Source organism: Antechinus flavipes, chromosome 1 (genome assembly GCF_016432865.1).
Source record: "Antechinus flavipes isolate AdamAnt ecotype Samford, QLD, Australia chromosome 1, AdamAnt_v2, whole genome shotgun sequence".
Classification (NCBI taxonomy): domain Eukaryota; kingdom Metazoa; phylum Chordata; class Mammalia; order Dasyuromorphia; family Dasyuridae; genus Antechinus; species Antechinus flavipes.
The window spans coordinates 178,822,154-178,846,464 of NC_067398.1; the positions used below are offsets into that span (position 1 = coordinate 178,822,154).

Consider the following 24,311-nt stretch of genomic DNA (forward strand, 5'->3'; position numbering starts at 1 on the left):
TTGCTCTATTTTTACTCCACCCTTTTCCCTGTTTTTGGGCAGCTTGTAAAGACTGAATTAGCAATTTGATTCTTTGACTCTCTGTTTTTTCTTTCCCAATCTCTCCTTACATATACCTTCATTGCGTCTTTCAAGTAATTCCCCATTTGATTTATTATTCTATCCTTCCAATTTCTGCAGTTTCTTATTTAGGTCTGGCCATGAATTGAAGACAAAATATAGCTTCAACACTTTCTATCACTGGATCTTCTAAGTTAAATCTCAAGTATTTTTTTTTTGAGACATTCTAGGAATCTGAAAGGTGATTCCTCTTTTCCATGTCTAACCTCTAAGATCTTGTTAATATTTTGGGAAAGGAATTCTTAGTCCCAGTAATAATTAGGTCCCTTAAATCTTGCAATATTCTGCCTGCATGCTTGATTATTATCATCCCATTCTGGATTTACTAATGGATATTTTTGTTCTGCAGCCATCACTCCTTCTGAAAGAGGATGATGTCCCTCTCACTCTTCCATAGCAGACTTTCTAATAGCTGATTTTTCATCTGAAGTGAAGAGAGTGGCTAAGATATAAATTTTTTCCTCAGCTGTTCTAATTCTCTTTCCAAATATCTATATACTAGTTCCCTATGTGGTTCCTGCTGCCCCTTGGTTCTACAGTTTAATCAAGGGTGGCTGCCTTTCTGGTTCTGCCTCCACAGAAAGGGGTGCTACTGGCTGAAAAGAGGGCATATATGGTGGAAGGACTGCAACTAAAGGATCCCAGGGGTGAGATGGGATCTCTTCAGTCTCGGGCCCTTCTTCCACCTCTTTTTGCCTAGCTTAGAAACAGCCAGTCTTTTGTCCCTGAAAGCCAGAGCTTGCATACATTGATTCCTCTGGATTGAAGAGATTTTTCCCATTAACATACAAATTTAGTTGTTGACATGTCCAATTATCAGAGGAACCATATTCTGGCCAAATTATTACTCCACCCAAATCTTGTCCACCCCAAACAAAACAACAATACTTTATCATTTTCTTTTTTCTTTCCATACCTTGGCAATTTATTCCAATTCTGCAACCATTTCCCTAATGGATTATTGGCTGGTACTTCCTTACCTGATCCCAGTTGGGGACTTCAACTGCACTTTCCCCATGATTGGAAAGGACCATATTCCTGCTTCAATCTCTTGGCGAAGATCACTTTTTTTTTTTTTTAATAGCTTTTTATTTACAGGTTATATGCATGGGTAATTTTACAGCATTGACAATTGCCAAACCTTTTGTTCCAATTTTTCTCCTCCTTCTCCCCCCGCCTCCCCTAGATAGCAGGATGATCAGTAGATGTTAAATATATTAAAGTATAAATTAAATACACAATAAGTATACATGACCAAACCGTTATTTTGCTGTACAAAAAGAATCAAACTCTGAAATATTGTACAATTAGCCTGTGAAGGAAATCCAAAATGCAGGCAGGCAAAAATATAGGGATTGGGAATTCAATGTAATGGTTCTTAGTCATCTCCCAGAGTTCTTTTGCTGGGTGTAGCTGGTTCAGTCAAAGATCACTTTTTGCCAGTGGTCAACCAAGAGCTGCTTTAGTGAGTCTTTCCCTTGGGATCCCTGCAGCCTGACAATACACCCACCTTAATTTAGTGAGAGCTAATCTCTCAGGTCTCCCCTGACCCAGCCAATTGATCCCCAGACTCCCAAAGACCTTCCTTGAGTTGTATGTACAATTCCTTCCAGACCACGAGCTCATACACATCTCATACAAAATACTAGGTTCTACTATGCTGCTTCTTCTTTCTTTACTGAGTGACTCTGCCTGGGGTCTCTGCCTAGCAGGGAGGAGAACGCTGCCAAACCCCGGAGACTTGGGGACAAAGGTCCCTAGGCACCTTTTGGTCTCCAAAGCTGAGCAATGATTGTTCCCTTACCAGGCATTTATCCCAGAAAACAAGCCCCCAAACTGTGTAGTACAGCAAATCCAATTTACAAATACTCAAGAGATCTCAGATGAAGAATAGAAGTTTTTATTCTTAGAATCTTGCAAGAAGCAAACTTCTCCAGACTGACTCCAAACCAGTCTAGAGAGGTTAATTTCCACAGAGATTGAAATGAGTTATATAGTCATGACCACAAGAATAACGCTTGGAAGTAACATGAACTTGTTAAATTTTGATCTGAATTTTATGATAGTTTTGCAAGGGCTTACAACTGTTTACCCTATTTCATTTCCCCAGATAAACTAAATCTCAATCTACAGTAGTTAAAGAGATTTGGTTAGAGGTAAGTAATCCATTAAACTAGGATAACCAAGGAGACTTGGTTTACCTCAGGCTTCCTCAACAAATAGAGATTACCCAGTTTACAGATCCCTTACAATGTCTCCAGTTCATTAATTAGTTAGCTTCTTCTAAAAAAGTTAAGTAAAGCTCCAGGAGAGGATATATTTCTACTAGAGGAGCAGGTCTTTTGTTCTCCTTCCCAGAGCCCTAATTGTAGAGGATCACAGTCAGTGGGGAAACTCTGGGTGTGAGGCATAAGACTTTTCAGCCCAGAGGGAACCTGCTAATAATGTCTGGTTCGGCTCCCCATCTCCCCTGAAGGCTCTCAGCCTTCCTGAGAAGTCAGGCAGAGTGACAACCTGTGTTGAGATTGAAGCAGAGTGATACCAGGTGGCAAACTATATATAATAGCAAATTGCTTATGTGGTCCTATGTACACAGTCCCATGTTTTTGTTACATTATAAAAAAGGGAAAGCCCTTGAATAAATGGACTCCATTTTTCCACCATCCTTGGGAGTCCTGCCTCATCACTTCTCCACTAGGAAAGTATATTTTAAGCACCCGGGTATGGGGGCTTTGGAAAGCAACGGTACATTTCGTCATCCCAACTTGAGGGCTCTAGAAAGCAGGACACAACATTAATGATTAACAGACTCTTGAATTGGGTCTGGAATTATCAAGTGAGAGGTTTAGGTTTGGGGGTTCTTTTCAGAATTATCAAATGACTATTCTTGGGAAATCCTCAGTTTCCTGTTACACTCAGGTGTGCTCCACCAGCGTCCTTATAAGGTCAAGAGAAATCAAGGAAGGTCCCACAGGATATTGGATCATCCCTATGGAGCATATGGACAAGACATACAAGATGGGTAGATGTGGATGTATGAGCTCTATATTGGAGGCAATACCTTTTTTCATTAGATCAGAATCATTTGAGTATTTGAGCTGAAAACAAAAATGTCAAGGGCATCTTTTTTTTTTTTTTTCTGGTCAGAATTATTAAGTTTTTAATGCTATTTGACATTAAAACTCTGTTTTAATGTAATACAGTATGCAGACATGAGGCAACCTTCATTTTACCAAAAGTCAGTATCTCAGGAGAATTTTAAAGACTATGTGATATTGGGTATTTAATCAGTTCACATTTTGGCCTTTGCTACCTAATGCTTGCACAGTGACAGAAAGTCATATTTTCTTTGGTCTGTAAAATAAATCAAAATGTGCTTTAAGTCTTTGGTGAAAATTTGACTTTAGGACTCTTTAGTATACCATGGCATATACTTAGTTGTCAACTGTTTTCTTGCAGCAATTCAACAGAAATATTAGTTACCCAGATATGCCCATTTCTGGTTCATCTTATTACAAATGATATTGTTTTGATTCATAAACTCACTTTAAATAAAGTATATTTGAATTGGTTTACTTCTCATATTCTTAGCTTGAATCTTGAAAATTCTTTATCAATTCAAGTATATAAATTCAAACTATTATTTGAATATGGTGAGTGGAAAGGAGGTTTTAATTTTCTTCAATTAAATTCACCAGCTTCCAATTTAGATTGGATAATAAAATAGAAACTTTATTATGGTTTACACTCAGACATCTTAGGATATGAAAAGTTTAAGTGGCAAAAATTGTAAAGCCACCATTTTAAAGACTTACATACTAATACATGATTCTACAATTATTACATTCTGCATTTGTATAAAATATATTTTTATGAGATTTACAGCATTAGTGTGTATAAAAATACTTAAAGCATTCAGGTATTTCTATTTAAAATTTAACAGTGCAATATGCACATACGTGGGAGAAAAATACCAATTTCCTGAGCAAGTGTTCCAAGTCAAAACACAGCATGATTCTCAACATAGTGCACCATTTAAATACATTTTCTTTAACTCTTAACTTCACACTTTTAACACTTATTTATACTGTAGTCTTTTTTCATTTGCAAAATTCTCACTTACTTGCTTCATTTAATTTCCCAATTATTTTAAGTCCCAACTTTCAGAAATAGTAAAAAAACTAAATCATCATTATTTTAAAACTCCAGAATCTGCCTTAATCAGATTCTAAAAATGAGAAATTAATAATGAAAATGAACTTATCTTATTCATATGGAAGACAGAGTTTATAATTTACTAATAGATAATCTTTGAAAGTAGATGTTTTAAAAAGAATGAGGTCCATGTTTTATCCTGGAGGTGTTAAAACTGCAATTACATCTTTGAACACACAAAAAATTTTTATTTATAACCAAACATTTCCAAAGGAAGCAAGATTATTTTTCCAATTATATTTTTGCCAGTTTGATACATGCTAATATAAAGTATGCCAGTTAGATCTGAACACTTATCAGGATAAGAGTCCAATATACATTTAACCTTAAGCCCATTTTCAAAGCCTACAATTAGAAAACAAAAATATGTCCTCCCTGGGAAATTATAGAACAACTTTCACACACCATTGTCATGATGTTCAACAGTACATTAACTGAAAATTTATTTTTGTACTTATTACCTACTAAAATTGTACTTCTTTGCCACATTTAACCATATTCTCTTTTGGATGTTGCAGTTAAAGATTCAAATTTGTAATTCTAGAACCATATAATAGATAAAGGAGGGGAATTGCTCAGCAATTAAAGAGAATATATTTCATATTCATATTTATCACCAAGTGACATTCTATAGAGCAGAAGTGGTTCCTACATCTAGGCAAATTTCATTTGTTTAAATAAAAGCAATGTATTTTTATTTACCTATTTACTTATCAGACCACTATAATAATTTCAAACTAGCACCAGTAGACGACAATCAATGATATTCTTTAGCTTACCAATCTGAATTACACTATAAAATTTTCACCTAATTGACTTTTGCTTTTTTGTAATTTTTATTCCTCTTATATTTTTTAGTATACTTGGTAAAAAGTGTAGAACATGTAAGCTAAAGTTAACACTAAGGACTAGAAAAAGATTCCATTTCTCTATGCAATATAGCACAGAAAATTTAAGCTTTTTTTTTTGGAGAAAACACATTCACACATAATTTAGGTATCTTCACGAATGTTGCTCATTTTTCAAGCTGTTTTTTTATATGAATGAGTAGAGACATGTATTTACCAATAACACTTTCTGGTAAGTAATATAATGAAAGGGCTCAGTGTTTTTTTCCTTCCATTTTTATCAAGAGCCTAGATTACTGATCTGTCACAACTATTCACTGGATAGGGCTTAGATACAAAATGATTGTATCTGAATTTCAAACATCTGACACTAGGAAATAATGCCCAGAAAATGAGGCAGTATCATATACCTAAAAAACACACAAAAAAATTTTAGTTACACATTTAAGACAACTCATATTCCATTAATCCTATGTTCTACAGCAGCACCACTTTTTTTTTGTATGTATGAATGTATGTATATATGTGTGTGAATACATATAAAATTAACCAGTAGGCAAATGCTTATTTAGCCAGATTACTATGAACTTAAGGCATGATAGGTATCCTGCTCTGATGTCCCTCAGAAGAGATATATATTTTTTATATTTTTTTTTTTGCCAATTTCTCTCCATTAGCATTCATAAGATAACAATTCTTTTGTCACTCATTTTCTATTTTAAATAATCATCCCTATGGAAAATAGGATAAGAAGTCGAAAAATCAGAGCTGTATCTATTTTGCCAACCAATCCAAATGACCACTTAAATTTTTTCTTAGTGAGCCATTTTTGGTAACTCACATTATACAAAAAAGACAAGTCACATATGTGTTGCCCATGAAATTGTGCTTGATTAAATGAAACTAAGATCAGTTCATACCACATACACATCACAGGCATTAATTCTATTGAAAGGGAAGACTAGGATATAAGTTTGATTCTAAAAAGTATATTAACTTTTATAACATTAAATTAAGGCATTTGATTTAATTAAGGCATGTATGGAAGTGCAACAGTTCATCATAGGGTATTAAGAATTTTTCCCCAAATAATGTAAGTGTACAGGTCTAGCACTTTTCTTCAAAGAATTACAAAAGTACATAGGTCCAGTATACTTATTTTACTGAAAACAAAATGGGCATAAAAGTTAAAAGACACGTACAAAGAATTAAGAAACAGATTAAGCATAAATTACTTTGATTCACTCCAATATTCTAATTATTCAATGATGCTACTTCCCTATATAATTCCTAGATTTTTTATATCAATTTGAAATTCTAGCTCCTCTTGTCAAAATTCAATCTTCCTGATTGTTTCTTTTGATTTGATTTTACTTGTTTTTCTGCCACATCATATTATAAATCATATAAAAACCGATCAACAGATTCAAATGGGTAGCATCATGTTCACACTGTGCTATCACAAATACTTTTAGAATCAAACTGTTGCTCAACCAAACATTTTTAGCTAAGAGATAATATGCTTATCAGATAGTAATAAATGGATTTTCTTCAATTGCATACATCTAATGCTACCATTCATATTGCTTAACAACTTTTAACATCAATACCTTTAAAAAATTACTGAAAAAAATAAACAAAAACAAAACAAAACTTCAAGACTATGTTTAAATAAGTGGGTGCAACATTTTCTAAAGAAATTTCTATGTGTGTACTAAAAATTCATTTTTGCTGTGCCACAACAGACTTAACTTAAACCATTCAAAAATAGGACAGGTAGAAAGCTTAATGTTCATACAGAATTGACTTGCAAATGGCTCAAAACAAAAAGTCTCTGGAAGAAATAAAAGTATTTTCAATAAACCAAAATACTGCCCATGAGTGGTAAATAAAGAATATAATTGATTCTCTGCATTCCAGATACATTTATACTTATAAATATTATAATCTAGAACTGAATGCTATGTGATATGCCGTGTAGAAGGTAATTGAGAATTCTGTTTATGACGTTTATAATCATCTTGTTGTCCCACATTTGTTCCTTTTGTTGGAATTATTCCATTCTCTATTTCTCTCTGTTGTGATGGAGCTGTGACTCCTGAATGCAGATGTGAGGAATCCACTGTGGAATGATGACTAACATCTACTTTAACTAAAACTTCATAATACAGTAAATAAAATACTGGCGTTATTATGCCTACTATTAACATTATCACCACAGCTGTCCACCAACCTATTCCCCAGTCTGCTCCATAATAGGGATCCTTACGTCTAATGCTTTTATTGTCAGGTTCAAAACACAGTTCTTGTTTTGCTAAGGCAGAAACCACTTCATCGAGGTTCTCTCTCTTTGTGTCTGTACATTTTACTATTTGTTCTATGTCTTTGTCCACTTCTTTTAAGAAATTCCCAGCAGTCTCATTTGAAACCAGAAGATCAGAATTAGGAAATATCTCTTGCAGTTCTGGAGTACACTGGGCAGCTGAAGGACGGGAATTCTGTCTTCCTTTGGGAGAATAATGTGTTTCAGTCAATACACTAAATCTTTTTACTGGAATTTTAACAGATCTAAGTGCAAAAAAGTCTTGATCGCTGATGAGATTATTAACCCTCTTGATATCTGCTACCTGTTAAAAAAAAGAATTGTTAAAGCATGAGTCAGTGGAATGCAAAATCAGAAGAAAAAATTTCAAACAGTAACCATAATTTCTCAAACTTTTTACTGAATACAAAGAGAAGTCCAAGTTTTTCTTCCAATTTTTATCATTTTGTCTCAATTTCTTTGTTTTTCTCCCAGTATCCCAGTACAAGTTTTTTCCCTGATCCACTTAGATTATAAGCAGCTTGAGAGATTCCTATCATCAAAGCAGTGCTTTAAAAATTAGAGCCCCTTAAAAAACATTGTTAAATGAATGAAAAACTGGTCTTATGAGAAAACTTTTTCATCCAGCAGTGCAAACTTTATGGTCCATATATCTCTAGGGACAGTTTGGTATCATGGAAAAAGTATTAGCTTTCATGTACAGAAAGACCTAGACCAAGCTAATGCTACTAGTTATGAGATCATAGGAAAATCACTGAACTTGTCTGAAATAATATTCTCACCTGTAAGATAGAAATAATGTTTCTCTGAAATTGAAGGGATGCCCCCAATTGGAGAATGGCTGAATAAGTTGTGGTATATGAATGTTTGGAATATTATTGTTCTGTAAGAAATGACCAGCAGGATGAATACAGAGAGGCTTGGAAAGACTTACATGAACTGATGCTAAGTGAAATGAACAGAACCAGGAGATCATTACACACTTCAATAACAATACTACATGATGATGTAGTGGCTCTCTTCAACAATGAGAGGCAAGTGATCTGTAATGAACAGAACCAGCTACACCCAGAGAAAGATCACTGAGAAATGAATATGGACCCCAACACAACATTTCCACTCTTTTGGCTATTGTTTGCTTGCATTTTTGTTTTTTCTTCTCAGGTTATTTTTACCTTCTTTCTAAATCCGATCTTTCTTGTGCAACAAGATACCTGTATAAATATGTATACAGATATTCGATTTAACATATACTTTAACATATTTACCATGTATGGAACATGCCATCTAGGAAAGGGGATGGAGGGAAGAAGGGGAAAAGTTGAAACAGAAGTTTTTGCAAGGGTCAATGTTGAAAAATTACCCATGCATATGTTTTGTATATAAAAACCTGTAATAATAATAATAATAATAATAATAATAATAATGTTTCTATTACCTACCCCATGTTACTGGTGTGGGGGAAATGATTTATAAGCTCCAAAGCACCAGTTTAGTCACAATGGCTCTTCCCTAACTGGACAAACTAGCATCTTCTCAACCTCCTCAGTGTCAAGCTATAACAAGTCCCTCTTCGTTGGTTCTATTCTTCTTGACCCCTTGCAGATTTCTTATAGAACAATAATATTCCAAACATTCATATACCACAATTTTATTCAGTCATTCTCCAATTGGTGGGCATCCCTTCAATTTGTGATTGTGCACCCTATCAATAAAATTTTTTTTCTAACATCCATCCCCCCATATGTATCTATTTACTCATAGTACTAAGTTAATAGTTATATACATTATAAAACTTATACAAAAATTAAAATTTAAAAAGGATGAGATAAAGTTGAAATAATATTTGATCTTGGACTCAACAGGGAGCCACCTGCATTTAATGAGTAGAGGAGTGATGTGATTTTAGGAGAATCATTTGGCAGCTGTAAAGAGAGTAAATTAGAGGGAAGAGACTTAAAGCAGCAAAGCTAATTAGCAGGCCACTGTGATGGTTCAGAAGAAAGGTGTTAAAGTTCTAAATTACAATAGTGGCTGTGAGAGAAGGGAGAAAAGAGACAGATTCAAAATATGTTGTGGAAGAAGAAATGACAAGATTTCACTGTGGGATTAGGGGATATAGAAGCTGAAGACACAAAGGTTGCAATCTAGGATGACTAGAAGGATGATGAGAATCTCAATAGCAATAGAAAGTTTAATAAAGGGTATATTTTCAGGGGGAAATTATGTAAAGCAGTCTGCAAACTGAAACTCCAAAGAATGAGCAGGCTCGCCCATTTTGTGTGCTATAATGTCCAGGACAAAAAGGAAAGCCTCTAACCTCACAGAAGTGCTTTGTTAGGACAGAAAATTTCTGCTGGAGAAGTAGGCGTTGACAAACACCTTCTTAACTACTGATGTTGTTACCAGGCTGGAGTTAGGATAGAACTACAATGAGGAGCCAACATCTATCTCAGCAACACTGAGATTGGGAGACTACAAATGGAAAGAGTGGGTGAGTGTTAGGGGGGTGACATAGGATAAGGAGAGTTGGGATTGTGTTAGAGACTAGCCTCACAAAAGATTTGCGATTGTTGGGGAAGGTGATGTGCTATCTTCTTTCTTTCCTAATAGTTGTTTACAATTTCTAGGGATCAGGTTAGAGATCACTGACTTTTTCAATGATAGACAAGAATCAACTTTTTTTCCCTAAGATTAACTTCTGCTGAGTCAATCAAACAACTAACAAACATTTGGCAAGTATATTCTTTGGACCAGGAACAGTAATGGGGTGTGTAGAGAGTAGAGTACAAAGTATAAATTAATAATCCCAATGAGATAATATGCATATAAAGTATACACATACAGCATAAATAAAGTTAATTATTACAAGTAAATTAAAAGTAGTTAAAATATAAGTTAGTTTGGGATGGATGATATTAGCAGTTGTGGGGGATCAGGAAAAACCTTCATGCAAAATATGATTATGAGTTCATTTTAAAGAGAAGGATTCTATAAAGTGGCGTAGAGAGAGAGTGTATTCTAAGTACATGGGATGGCCAGTACAAAAGTGCAGAGATGAGATATAAGAATGCTGTACATGGGAAACAGAAGACCAGTTTGGCTGGATCAGTTAGTTCAAAGTAATATTTGTGAGTCTGGAAAGAAAGGTTTGGTGCAAGGTTATCAGGGTTTTGTCCTAGAGACAATGGGAATCCTCTAGCGTGGATTAGGTAGGTGAATCACATGGTCAATTTTGTATTTCTAGAGGCACCATTTTGTAAAGTATGTAGAATAAGCTGGAGAAGGGTAAAACTCAAGGCAAGAAGCCTATTCACAAGCCACTGAAATAGTCTAGGGAAGAAGCATTAAGAACCTTAAATCAAGGTAATGACTTGGTTTGAAGTATGAATCCCGAGATGAGTTCAATTGTGAGAATGGAGGCAAAAATGGAAAGATTTGGCAAATGTCGGGATATGTGGGGTGAAGGAGAGTGAGAAGTTAAGGATAATGGATTTGGAAGACTGGAACCATGATAGTATCTTTGAAAGAAATATAGAAATTTGACAGATAGAAGGCTGCTGTGGGTAAGAGAATCAGTTCTATTTGGAAATATTCAGTTTGAGATATCTTTGTGATATCCAATTTGAAATTTACAATAGCTAGTTTGGTGATGCAGAAATGATACTCAGGAGAAAGAATGGATATAGGAGTCATCTATATGGATGATAATTAAATCAAATGAAGCTGATGAGTTACTGAGAAAAAGCGTATATACATATACATATATACACATATATACATATATACATTATATATATATATACACACACACATATATACATACATACATACATATATACACATATATACATATATATATGGTTTTAGACAATTAGAAATACTCATTGGTGAAAGGTCATGATTGCATAAAGAGCCAACCAAGTAGACCTGAAATCAGGATAAAAATAACATCCCCAAAGTCCTATTTAGGACTCCATATTTAGGAGGAAAAAGTGAATCAATAATATCAAATGCAGCTAATAAATTAAAAAGATCAAGATTGAGAAGAGGCCAGCAAACCTGACAATAGATCACTGGTAACTTTTTAAAAAGCAATTCTGATTCAGTGATGAAGTCATCAGCCAGACTGCAAAAAGGTTAAGGTGTAAGAAGAAAATAACTGAAGGAATGAAATAGAGAAAGGTGTTCAAGGAATTTGCCTGAGAAAGGGAGGAGAGGCATAGGAATTTAGCTTAAGGAAAAAGTAAGGACGATTTTTTAAAGGATGCGTAACATTTGAGCATATTTGAAAGTAATAATGGAAAGGGGATGATTAAGGATGCCATCTGCTGGAGAAAATGGCAGGGGATTGGATCAGGTGCCTATTCAGAGCAATTAAGACTGAGAAAGGAATAGGGTTCTACCTTGTGTGGGAAAGGAGGAGAAAATGAGAAAAGAGATCAAAGGGATTTAGAAAGTAACAACACATGAACAAGGGAAAACAGGAAATTCACATAAAATGGCTTCCATGAGTACTAGCATACAAAATTCTCAAATTAGACAAATCACTTAGGCTACATGTGGCAACGGAAGAGTGGTTCAACTTCTCTACATGATGATTTCATGTCATATTATACCATTCCAAGAGATAACAGCACCATTTAAAAAATATCTACAGATAAGAATTAGATGATATTGAAGTTAGTCCTATCCATTTGAATACTGAAATCAGTTCATTCATTACCATTTAACCTAAATAGATCTACCACATTTGTCTTTTAATTCTGTATTACCAATATATGGAATTCTAGTTACTTCTTATCTAAAATATTTTAAATGTCAGTGTTTTAAATGTCCCTAACTTCAATACAATCTCTCACCTATATTTACCCACTATCAAGTTTTCTTTATTCTACACTTCTGATTAAAGCCCTGTGATTCCTGATGAACTGAACTTTTCACCTTTCCCCAAAAGCTCTTCATCATCTTCCCATATGCCCTCTTATAATTGAAAATCTTTGTTTTACTCATCTCATGAATGCTAACATCTGCTTATTCCATTCCTACTTTTAAACTATTCCCAAAGCAATGGCATTTATCTGAAATACTCATACTTTCCCAGTCTATCATATCATCTCTGAGTAATTCAAAACCCTCCTGAAGTATCCCCTCCTTCACGAAACTGTTCTGAGGTAACCAAAGAAGAGCTGATAGTCTTCTCTAACAAAGCTATTAAATTTGACTGCCTGACTTACATCCCAATAATACTTTTACTCCTCACTCTCTAGAAAGAATACAACCTAAACAAAATATTCATTTAATTGGGAACTTTCTTCGTGATAATGTATGTAAGAATCACATAGTTTCACATCTTAGATGTGCTTGTTTTTGTGTTTATAGATGAACTTTGTTAACATCTCTGTAATGATACTTTGTTTAGGCTTTATGTGGAGACATTTGGAATGTAGAATCATGAACATCATCTATATCAGTACCATCAAAAAGATAATATAATTACACATACTGTTCTAAGCACTTGGAAAAGATGACTGAGACATTTTCTATTTGTTATCTCAGGTAGACACATTTATAGATAAGAAACTTTAAATACACTTATCTTTATATTTATAGCTTTCTGAGAATTTACAAACATGTATGTCTATATGTATATAGACATACATATATGCATATAATTATGTTTTTTTTCCTATGAAGAGAACATAAGAAATACAAGAGAAAAGAGGAACAAGATAAATGAAATTTCACTTTGTCTTATGTATAGTTTTTTTGGATAATCAAAGAAAAAAGACTTACTGAACAACAATACTGAAGGGCTATTGCATTTAAAGTATCACCTTCCTGTATATCTTTTGTTATTAATACGATATCATCCAGTCTATCTCTTGATGTACTTCTTCTGACTTTTTCTCTTCCTCTTGGTCGAAGTTCATACACTTCAGCATCCTCTTCAAAGATATCAGTTTCTGTATTATTTCCAAATGAATATATTTGGTTGCTCACCACAGATTGAGTCATTGGAAACTGAAAATTGCGAGTTTGATTCCTCCCCGCCATGACCTCAAAATCTGTAAGAGAAAATTTGTGAAAAAATTGTTTTGATCCAAAATTTAATGCAAAAACCAGTCAGTTTTTCTACTTGAAACTCATTTTCAAAGTTGTTCAAAAGTTTTTAGTATATATTCATATATATACTATTATATACACACTAGTATATATCCGTAGATTTTTCTAAGTCTTAAAAAATATATTTTAACAATTTGGAGGATAAGAACTGTTCTCTTTGTAGTAATCCATCAATTATAGTATGCTTAGGGGAAAAATGTTTAAACAAAGACAAATCCCTAAGGAATAATTTTAAAGTTAAAGAACTAACTTTCCCCTTTGAGGTTATGAAAAGCTTCCTCTACATACTAGATAATTAGGTGTCTATGTTGACACTATATCTAAAGAAATGAAGTGTTGATGGTAATAACACAGTTCTAGCAGTGTTAAGTATTTTAAAGATACATTCTGTGCTTATGACCTAAATTTCTGGTACTACCATATTCAGGTTCTTTGGTGTATAAAAAACATCTTTTGTATACTTCAATATTCAATACGAGTATACTCTTCTCACAATAGATTTTTTAATATACAATAACAGCTTTTTCTGAACCAGAACATATTTTGGGTTTTTTGCTATATTTTGAAGGACTCTGCCTTTACCTCTCAAGTTGTAGGATAATGTGTAATCAAATGTTTCCTAGACTAATTAGTAGAGAACTTTAGTGGCTCAAAAATCAACATTCTCTCTGTGTGTGTGTGTGTGTGTGTGAAATATTACAACTAGTTGACCTCAAACAAAAACAAACTAATGTGAAATTGACTTTTATTTCCAGAATGTCAGTCAATAATAATAAAACAACTTTCTAAATTTAGGGCATACATAATGGAAAAGAAAAAAGCCCTACCAGATACTAATATTCTGTATTTCCATTTAAGTTTTTTATTAAATGTTTCATATTAGGAACATTGTTCTTTAAATATTCAATTACTCCCTTCAAAATTAAACTAAAGGAATTTTATAATTGAAGTGAAGGAAATCTTAAGATAAAGTTTTGTTTTGGTAAGTGTTCTTATATGAAAAACAACCATGAATCATATAATATGAGTCATACTATATATAAGATATTACTAAAAATTAAAGCGGTAGATAAAAATGGTCAAAGTTCAGCTAAACAAACAGCATGAATACATCTTTATGCTGGGTTTTTTTTTTTTTTTTTAAAGATTCTCCTAAGATTTCAACTGAGAACAATGCATATAAATGATTTCCTAATGTATTTGAGAATGAAGATTTACTTTTGAAGTCTAAACTTAGCTGAGTTTACATTTATTTGACCCAAAGATAAAAATTTTCCTTAAAAGGGAAATACATATATATATATATATATAAAATTAAATGTTATTAAATTTGGCCCAGTATTTCTGTGGCTCTAATTACACTCCAGTTTCTACAGTGTATTTCTCAAATATAGAAATTATAAAGAAACATTGCCCAAGTAATCTAAAAATCATTCCTTGATCAAACTTTCAAAAGTATGAACTAATAAATACCACTGTTTTGTTAAGTTCAAGTGCTGCTTACACACTATATTGTTATCCTTATCATAATAGTCTCAATTTTCTGATTGATAGTCATCATTGTAAATAGAGACTATCAACCAGAAGTTGATAGTTTATTCGGTTAAAAATGAAATGCTGGAATCTGACCAATGTAGATCATTTACTGGGCCAACTATTTAAAACAAATGTCTAGAGCACTTTAACTCAAGTCATCTGGTCAAAGAACAAAGTTTAAAAAAAAAAAAAGAAAAATCCGGTCTTCTCTCTTAAAATCTCCACTGACTACATAGTGGCCATTTATTTATTTGATCTTTGAGGAAAACGCTGCATTCCAGGTTTTGAAGAGCTGCTACAGGTGACTGTCTCTGATGGAGCTAAGGAGCCAAGTACTCACTTTAACAGAGAGTGCAGTCAATAATAATTTCCAAAATGTCTCGTACAGAGACATGAAAGAACTTTGGGTGTAGTAATCTGAACCTGATTAACAAGAGTCCAATCAGAGAAGACTCAGGACACAAGTCCCAAGAGTACTAGGACTACAACACCACGTCCCCAGGAGTGGGTCAGTGTTTTGTTGGATTCATTTCGGCCTCGCCCCCCTCCCAATCCATTCTCTCTTTATTTTATTACCTGGAACTTATGAGTCTGGAGTATGAGTTTGTCCACTCCAAAGGGCTTGCGGTCTCATCGATGTGGATGGTCCCTCCAACGAGGCAGATCGCAATCCATGCACACCTGTTCGTCAGTGTCTATGTCTTGCTCACGACTTTTAAACGTCACACCGGTTGGCTAAAATAAGGGGCGGGATGAAAAATACCGTAAATAATTTATTTCAAGCCCACGAAATGCTGCCACCCTCCTCACCGCGGAGCCACAGATGGGATCTGCAAGGATCTGCTGGCCGCCGGCGGCCAAGTTCGCTACCGAACACCTGGACTGAGGTCGGTGAAGGAGGTCTCCTGGGGACTGCAGCTCCTCTTCCTCTTCTGAAGCTGGAGAAGGAGCTAGTCCCAGGAGGGGGGGAACGTCTCTCCCCTATCGCCCCCAACGCCATCTTTACCTTCCCCTCCAGCAAGGGGGCCGGCGGTTGCCGTGCCCACTACGGATCCCATCAAGTTCATGGCCAAAGCTTTCCACAACCTCCGTCTTCTCTGGTTCCTCCAGTTCCGCCACCACCGGCAGCGACCTTCCCCCTTTCGGTGCGGATCTGCCCAAATGCCTCCGCTGCCGCCGCCGCCACGTCCGCAAACCTGTTGTACGTCATCACGTCGGACCGCGGAGGTGGGAAGGGGGACGGAGGAGGAAAGCGAGGGGGTGGAGAGGGCGGGAGGAGCGAACCGGGGGTGGGGGCGGGGAAGAAGAGAGGTGGTGGGAGTAGAAGCGCAGGGGCCTTTGACGCGCATGCGCTATGTTAGCCCTGCAGCTGTGCTCCTGCGGAGAGACAACCTCCCTAAGGCGCGCGCGGAAACGAAGTTCCTCCGACGGGGAGGCTTTTGGTTAACCTCTAAGCCCTGGGAGTTGTGAGTTTGGAGCGGGAGCACACGCGCCCTGGCTTTGCAGGGAAGAGAATGGTGCTTCAGTCTCCCCAGCTGAGTGAATGTATGCGTGCGGGAGCTGGACGTGCCTCCTGTTAAAATTAACATGCTCGCTGCCGAGGACTTGTCAAGTCAAACTTTAGCCACCTGCGCAGGGCAAGCCCACCCACCCGCTATTAGCTCTCAGGATTATTGGTAAGGAAAGTGAGCCACCCAGAGCCCACACAGGGAAGTGTGGACGGATGGCCCAGGCAGGATTCGATATTAGATCAGAGACAGAAAATAGCAGTCCTGGGGTTATGTTCCAGTGCTTGGACACAGCCCAAGTGTGTAGTTTATCCTCTGAAAGATTTGATAGATGACAGTTTACTGGAATTTAGTAAGTAACTGTGAGCTCCTTTTAAGAAAAATGTAAAGTAGCAAAAAAATAATATTACATAGGGGTAATATATGTATGTAAATATGTGTAGTCCATTCAATACATTAATTCCAAAATTGCCCTACTTGTCTATATCTCCCTAATAATAGCTCCAATAATAATTAACCTTTAAATAGCACTTATTATGTGCCAGACATTGGGCTAAATACTCTAAAATCATCTTATTTGATTTTCATAACAATCCTAGGAGGTACCATGTTTCCCTGATAATAATAAGACGTTGTCTTATTATTATTATTTTTTTTTTTGGACAGAAAAACACCAGAGGGCTTATTTTCAGGGGAAGGCTTATTTTAATGAACATTGACAGCAATTTTAATAAACAGGTAAATGTGAACCAAAAAAAGTACCTTTATTCAATAATGATCATGTCATCTTCTTCAATAACATCGTCATAAGTGTCCATACCCTGAATTCTGTCCTGGGTGTCTTGCGCCTCTATTTCCTTCAGAAGAAGTGGACCCAATCTGTCATGTCCAGCAATATAGCTCTCTTTAAATGAACATGTCTTGTCCAGGTAACCTGCTCGTAGTGCCTTGGTGACACAGCTGTCAGTAATTTTATCCCATGACTTCTTCACCCAAGTCACGACTTCTTCACCCAAGTCACGACTTCTTGCAGACAGGGCTTTACAAAGTTTCCACGCTGATTTCTTTCCATTCTATTTTCAATGTAGTCATTGATTTCCATGCGCAAATGGTCCTTAAATGGCTTGTTTATTGCAATATCAAGGGTCTGGAGATAGGCAGTCATTCCTGCAGGAATCATTACTTGATCTATTCTTCTCTCTGCAAGGAAGTTCTTCATTTCTTTAGTGCAGTGAGTGCTGGCTGAATCCCAGATTATCAGACCTCTTTGGTTACCTCGCATAACAAGTGGCAGCATTAAATCAACCCACTTTCTTATAAGGGCTTGTGTACACCAGGCTTTTTCGGTTTCAAGAACGTAAATGCCTGATACATGTTCAATCTTATCTTTCTTGCCCTTACTGATGATTAGAGGTGGCTTTTTTTCCATCCAAACGAATTGCCAAAACATAGGTGACCCGTGCAGACAGAATAATAAAATTATGACCATCAGTCCTTTTTTTCACTCCATCATGCCCCTCAATAATGTTTTAACCCCATCGTGCTCCCTGAGTGCTCCTTCTATCCTCCATGATGCCCCCTGAGTTCTTCTTTTATCCTCCATCATGCCCCTTTTATCCTCCATCATGCCCCCTCACTCCCGCTTACATACCGGGTTTTTATGTTGTCCTGCCTCAGCTCTCCTCCGCGGCGCTGCTCTCAATGGCGCCAGCAAGCAAATCACTGGGGAAGAGCAGGATGACGCGCTCACTGCTGCAGCTCTGATTGGATGCAGCTCGGTGCATGGTGTGCATTTCACGGGGGTGGGGGGTGGGGGGGGGGAGAAGGGGACGGTGCATACAGAGGGTACTGTAATGTAGTGTGTAGCACAGGGGATCACCTTCACTACAGTAGCAATCTCAGTAGGGCTTATTTTCAGGGGAGGGCTTATTTTAGAGGAATCTTACATAGTAGGGGGAGGGCTTATTTTTGGGATAGGTCTTATTATTGGGGGGATAGGTCTTATTATTGGGGAAACACGGGTAGGTGCTATTATTAGCCTACCAGTGAGAAAACCACAACAAATGGGTTAAATGACTTGCCCAATGTCTGAAGTATAGTTGAAGTCTTGACTCAGGGCCCAATTTCTATTCACTGAACCATCTAGCTACCTCTGACCTAACCTTGTGTTCTTCTTTGCATTTGAAGTATTTTCATTGGATTATTTTTTTAAACCTTTCTCTCATTTTTTTTTTTTTTTTTTGGGCTGGGCTATCACTATGTCCTCCCTCCCTTGTATCAAATAAGAAGTGATGCAAAATAAATCCTCACATTGGGTATGGGCCCCATTCTGCATTTCTAATCCATGAATAATTAGCTGGCATTTATATAGTTTTTAAAATTTGCAAAGGACTTCAAAATATTCCATTTAGTTCCCACAATAATCCTGAGAGGTAGATTCTTACTATAATTATCTTCATTTTACAGTTGAGGAAAATGAAGTAGACAAGAGGTTAAATGTCTTGCCCAGCTACTAAGTGTCTGAATTTAATTCTTCCTCTCTCTTTTCCCCAATCTTTCCAATAATTTTTATTTTCCATTGTTTGTTTTTTGCTCATCTGATGAATATGGGATAAAACCTCAGAGTTGTTTTAATTTGTATTTCTCTCATTACTACTAATTTGGACCATTTAAAAAAAATGTAGTTGCTGACAATTGTGTTAATATTTTTTTGGGGAAATGAAGTTTTTATTAAGCACCTATCATTTGCTATGCACTATCTTAGGCACTGAAATAGAAGAATGAATAAAACAATCCATTTCTCAAATGCTATATTTAAATATATGCATAAAATGTATATATTCAATATACACAATAATATACTTTATATATTCAAAATATATTTGAATCAATTTGTTCCTTATATATCCTGAGTGTCAAACTTTTATTAGAGAAACTTATTGAAAAAAACTTTATTCTAGTTAATTTTTTTTCTAATTTTAACTGCTTTATTTGTACAAAAACTTGTCAATTTTATTTTTTCAAATGGTAATCACAATTGACTGTTATCTCTTTTGATCCTCTCTATTCATATTTGGAATAAGGGAAACAAGTATTTATTAAGTATCTACTATGTACAAGACACTGTGTTCAGGTCTTTATAAATATTTTCTCGTTTAATCCTCACATCAACAGGATGGAGGGATAGGTATGAGCTGTAATTCTTTCCATTTAATAATTGAGGAAACTGAGGAAGGTAGAAATTGTAACTTATCCTGTAATGCCTCAGTTTCCCTGAATTATTAACTATTCCTTGAATAAAATTATTATGGCCATCCCTTCCCCTTCCTGGCTATTAAGACTAAGAGAATTAAAACCTTGAAGTTCTGGAAACTCTTGCATTCCAGTGAGTCATAAAACTCTAGGTGGCTTATCTCAAGTGCCTACTGGGATATATTGATTGGGCCTGGACTTGCTATCTCCTGCCCTCAACTTTCTTATCTTGACCCTTATCCTATCAGAACTAAGTTATGATCCTTTCCTGGAATTATGACTTGTCCACTCACCCAGTGTTCTCCCCACCTTGCCTTTGTTTCCCTGATGAGTTGGAACTTTATAAAAGTCTCTGGAATTAATTGCTTGGGAGCTGACTGTTTTGAAGAGTCCCCTGCAGCTGGCTGAGGGGGGAAGGGGTGTGAACATTTTTTGGATATGAATCTGTTTGATTGGCTAGCCCAAATTCTCCACTATTAAAATATTAAAAACCAATCTTTGTCTTGCCTCAGTTTCTCTGGCATTACAGACCAAGGCTAGATTTGAATTCCCTTATTCCAGATTCTAGCACTCTATTCATGGTACCATCTATCTAGTAAAGTAACTAGAGATGTAAGAGGTATCATCTTCCTTTCTCCTCTAGTTTGTTTCTGATATAACCTTTTATATTCAGGTCATGTGTATATTTGGAACTTATTATGGTATATGATGTGAAATGTTAGACTAATCTTAATTTCTGCCAGACTGTTTCCAGTTTTCCCAATAGTTTCTGTGAAATTGTTGGAGTTTTGAATCCTCTGCTTATATGCCAATTTTATGGCTGATCATGTATAGCTAGTCTGTTCCATTGATCAACTTTTCTATTTTTTAACAAGTACCAAATAGTTTTGATGATTATAAGTGTATAATATAGTTTGAAATAGTGATACTAGGTCCTTTTCCTTTCCATTTTTCTTATTATTTCCCTCGAGATACTTGTCCTTTTGTTCTTTTACGTGAATTTTGCTATTATCTTTCTAATTCTATAAAGCAATGCTTTAATAGTTTGAGGTAACACTGATTGAGTAAATACATTTAGTTAATATTGTTATTTTTACTTAATTGGCATGCTCAGTCATGAACAATTACTGTATTTCCAAATAACTTTTTATTTCTATAAAAAGTATTTTGTAGTTTCATTCAAATAATTTCTATATATTTCTGGGCAGGTAGATTTAGGAATATTTGCACATTGTTATTATTTTAAATATATTTTCTCTTCCTGTTGGGTTTGTTGGTAACATAGAAAAGCTAATGGCTTGTATGGATTTATCCCATGAATTTGCTAACAGTACTAATTTTAAAAAAATTTAGTTGACTCTCCAGAGTTCTCTAAGTAGACTATTGTATCATATGCAAAAGCTATAATTTTGTCTTCTCTTTGTCCATGTTTATTCCTTCTACTTCTTTTTCTTGTTTAATGTTGTAGCTAGCATTAATAGATCTATATCAAATAAGTAGTGACAATAGAAGTCCTTGCTTTACACCTGATTTTATTATAAGTACCTTTAGTTTTTCCCCATTTTAGATAATACTGGCTCTTAGTTTCATGAAAATATTATGTAACATATTGAGGAAAGTTCAATTATCTCTATGCTTTTTAATGTTTTAAATATATATGGCTACTGTAGTTTTCAAAAGTATTTTCTTCACCTATTGATATTCTGGTGGTTCTTGTTATTTTTATTATTAAGAGAGACTGAGAGACTATTGCCTTTATACTTTTACTGATATTGAAGCAACTCTTCATTCCTGGCATAAATTTATCCTGGTCATACTGTATGTCTTTTTATTGTATTTCTATTGTTTCTTCATGAATAATTTATTTAATTTTTTATTGATACTCAATAGAAATATTGGTCTATAATTTTCTTTCCCTACTTTGTCCCTAACTCTGGTAATGGACTTGCTTTGTTATCAGAACACTTTTTGAGCCATTTTTGTCAAGTTTGCCATATATTTATGGCAAAATATTTGAAAGTATTTGATCCCTGAACAGTCCAATGGGGAAGAAGGAGCTGATTTTGGGTCAAATCTGCTATTTTCCTAAGATAAGTATGAACATACTTGAGAATTAAATATTGCAAGTCAAAACATCCAGATGATCTTTCTTTTAATTTTCATTTGAGTAGAGGCTTTCAATATTATTTTGGCATCATTTTAGCTTTTTTTAAGAGAACTTGTTATTTTTACAAATTAATGATGCAGGAAAAGTTGGGACAATTAGATCTACGTTATAATATTTTTTTCTTTATCTGAGTTGACGTGAACTATGCCCATTACATTTAAAAAAAAAAAAAAGAAAGAAATGCTGGGGCAGCATTTAAAAAAAAAAAAAAAAAGGTCCTGCTTGAGTTGTGCTGTTGCCCTTATGACACCCCTGTCTGTAACCATTTATCACAGAGACATTTTCTCATCAATAGACAAAGGGTATATTCCCAACTTGATGTGTAAGGCTTTAGCTGTGGAACTCTCATGAATGCTAATGGGGATACAACCTTCATTCTGCATATAGGTTACTTTCCTTATTTTAATGTCAGTGAGCTGCCAGGCCCCTGTTAAGAGTCTTAAGTGATAGAATTTGAAGCATTGCCATAGGAATGCAACTGTGTTCTTTCGTATCAAACTTTTTAAAGTAACATATATGTTAATAAGTCATTATAATTTACATTTAAAGAAACTACAGTTATAAGGTCTCCAGTATACTGTTACATTTGGTTATTGGAAGATACAAAGAACTCAGTTATCCATGAATTTTGGCCACGTTCCAGAAATTGGGCCAGTTAGGAACAAGTGCTTTCCCTCACACAAAAAAGAGGGTATCCTCAGATCTCGGAAAAACAGGATTTTAGTTTTTAGAGGTCTAATCTGAAACATTGAAATTTCTACAGAAATGAAAATGTGAATTCTAGGAAAACATGCTGTTCATATACTTTTAAAGGCACTATATATGTGAAGGGATTTGTAATTTTTGGTACTTTATTCTTTAAAAGTTTAAGAGTTGATTAAGAATAAAAATTCTGTGCTTAAAAGCACAAAATCCTCAATTTACAAAATAATTTTTAATACCATTTTGCAAAATAGTTTTTTAAAAATATCATTAAAAAGTTGAATTTGTGTATAAAATATCAGCTGAAATACTTATTAATATAAATATTTAAAAACTTAAAGGAACTAGTCCCTACTCTCAAGGAGTTTTTATTCCTTTAGAGAGAAAGAGGGTAGGTATCCATAACACATACCAAGTATGCATAGAACAAGAAAAACTGAGTAGAAAGAAAGCATTAATCCTAGACCAATAATTATAATTACTAGCCATAATAATAGTGTACATTCATATAATGATGCTTTATATAAAAGAGTTTATAAAGTACCTTCTCCACCCTAACAACTCATGAGGTATATAGTGCTATGGTAGAGAGAGTTCAGATTCCAGAAAGACTTAGACTGGGATCCTGCTTTTTTTGTATGACTGTGTGACAAAGGGTACTCAGAGGAGGCAGGCAAACTGGCAAAATTATTATAGATGATATTTAGGATATACTTTGTTTCATATGAATTTTATATAAGCTTTCCAATAATCCTGTGAAGTATGGAGTATGTGATTGTCTTTTTACAGATGAGAAAACTGAAGATGAGATTTAAAGTCAATTGATTCTTTGGATGGAGACAAGACTAGAAAGATTCTCTGTTGAGAGAATAGGAAGGAAAAGGTTCCCTTATGAGGAACACAAAGTTCTCTGTGTGTGGCTCCTCTCCTATCTGTTTCTTTTTGTGTCAGCTCCATTTTGAAGGGTAAATCCAAAGGCATTCAGATGGCAACAACTATTTATTAAATACTTACTATTTGCCAGGCATCTAGCTAAGCATGGAGTATACAAATACAAGCAATAAGAAATACAGTGTCTGCTCTCATGCAGGTCACATTCTAATGGGGGAAGACAACAATTAATAGGGATCTGGGAAAAGGAGAGGTGGGGGAAGGTACTAACTGGGAGAGAGAAAGACAGTGTTAAAATCCAGAAAATAATATTATTTTTATTGATATCCTTTATTTTTATATTGTTTTAGTTTTCTGAACATATTTTCAGATATATTCAGTAAGCTATCCCTTATAATTAAGATGGGGTGGGGTGGGAGAGATAGGGAAAGCAAGTCAGCTGACAATGTCTTCCATTTCTACAACAAAGGGAAAAGTGCATTTTTCTCAACTCTCCTCCAAGACCAAGTTTTGTACAACATTTTTTCCTCTTTCTTCTTCTCCTCCTCCAGCCTTTTTCTCTTCTTCTAATTTTTTCTTCCTCTTTTTCTCTTATGTATGTTATCTCCCTTGTTGTTTTCTTC

The 24,311-nt window shown here is 35.1% G+C and overlaps 1 protein-coding gene across 1 annotated transcript; it reads right to left on the reverse strand.

The window, feature by feature from the left end:
- Positions 1-3,831: 3,831 nt before the first annotated feature.
- LYSMD3 (LysM domain containing 3) lies at positions 3,832-16,268 on the reverse strand. Its single transcript, XM_051993531.1, has 4 exons — positions 16,175-16,268; positions 15,745-15,903; positions 13,303-13,574; positions 3,832-7,810 (listed from the first exon to the last, which is right to left on the reverse strand). The coding sequence occupies exons 3-4, from the start codon at positions 13,561-13,563 to the stop codon at positions 7,145-7,147; spliced, it is 927 nt and encodes a 308-aa protein (XP_051849491.1). The 5' UTR covers positions 13,564-13,574; positions 15,745-15,903; positions 16,175-16,268; the 3' UTR covers positions 3,832-7,144.
- Positions 16,269-24,311: the final 8,043 nt, after the last annotated feature.

Bases quoted from the DNA above. Each gene is read 5' to 3' on its own strand.
- LYSMD3 (XM_051993531.1), bottom strand. From the start codon at position 13,563: ATGGCGGGGAGGAATCAAACTCGCAATTTTCAGTTTCCAATGACTCAA. The intron at 7,811-13,302 runs GTAAGTCTTTTT...TTTTTTTAACAG, and splicing joins CCCTTCAGTATTGTTGTTCA to GTAGCAGATATCAAGAGGGT.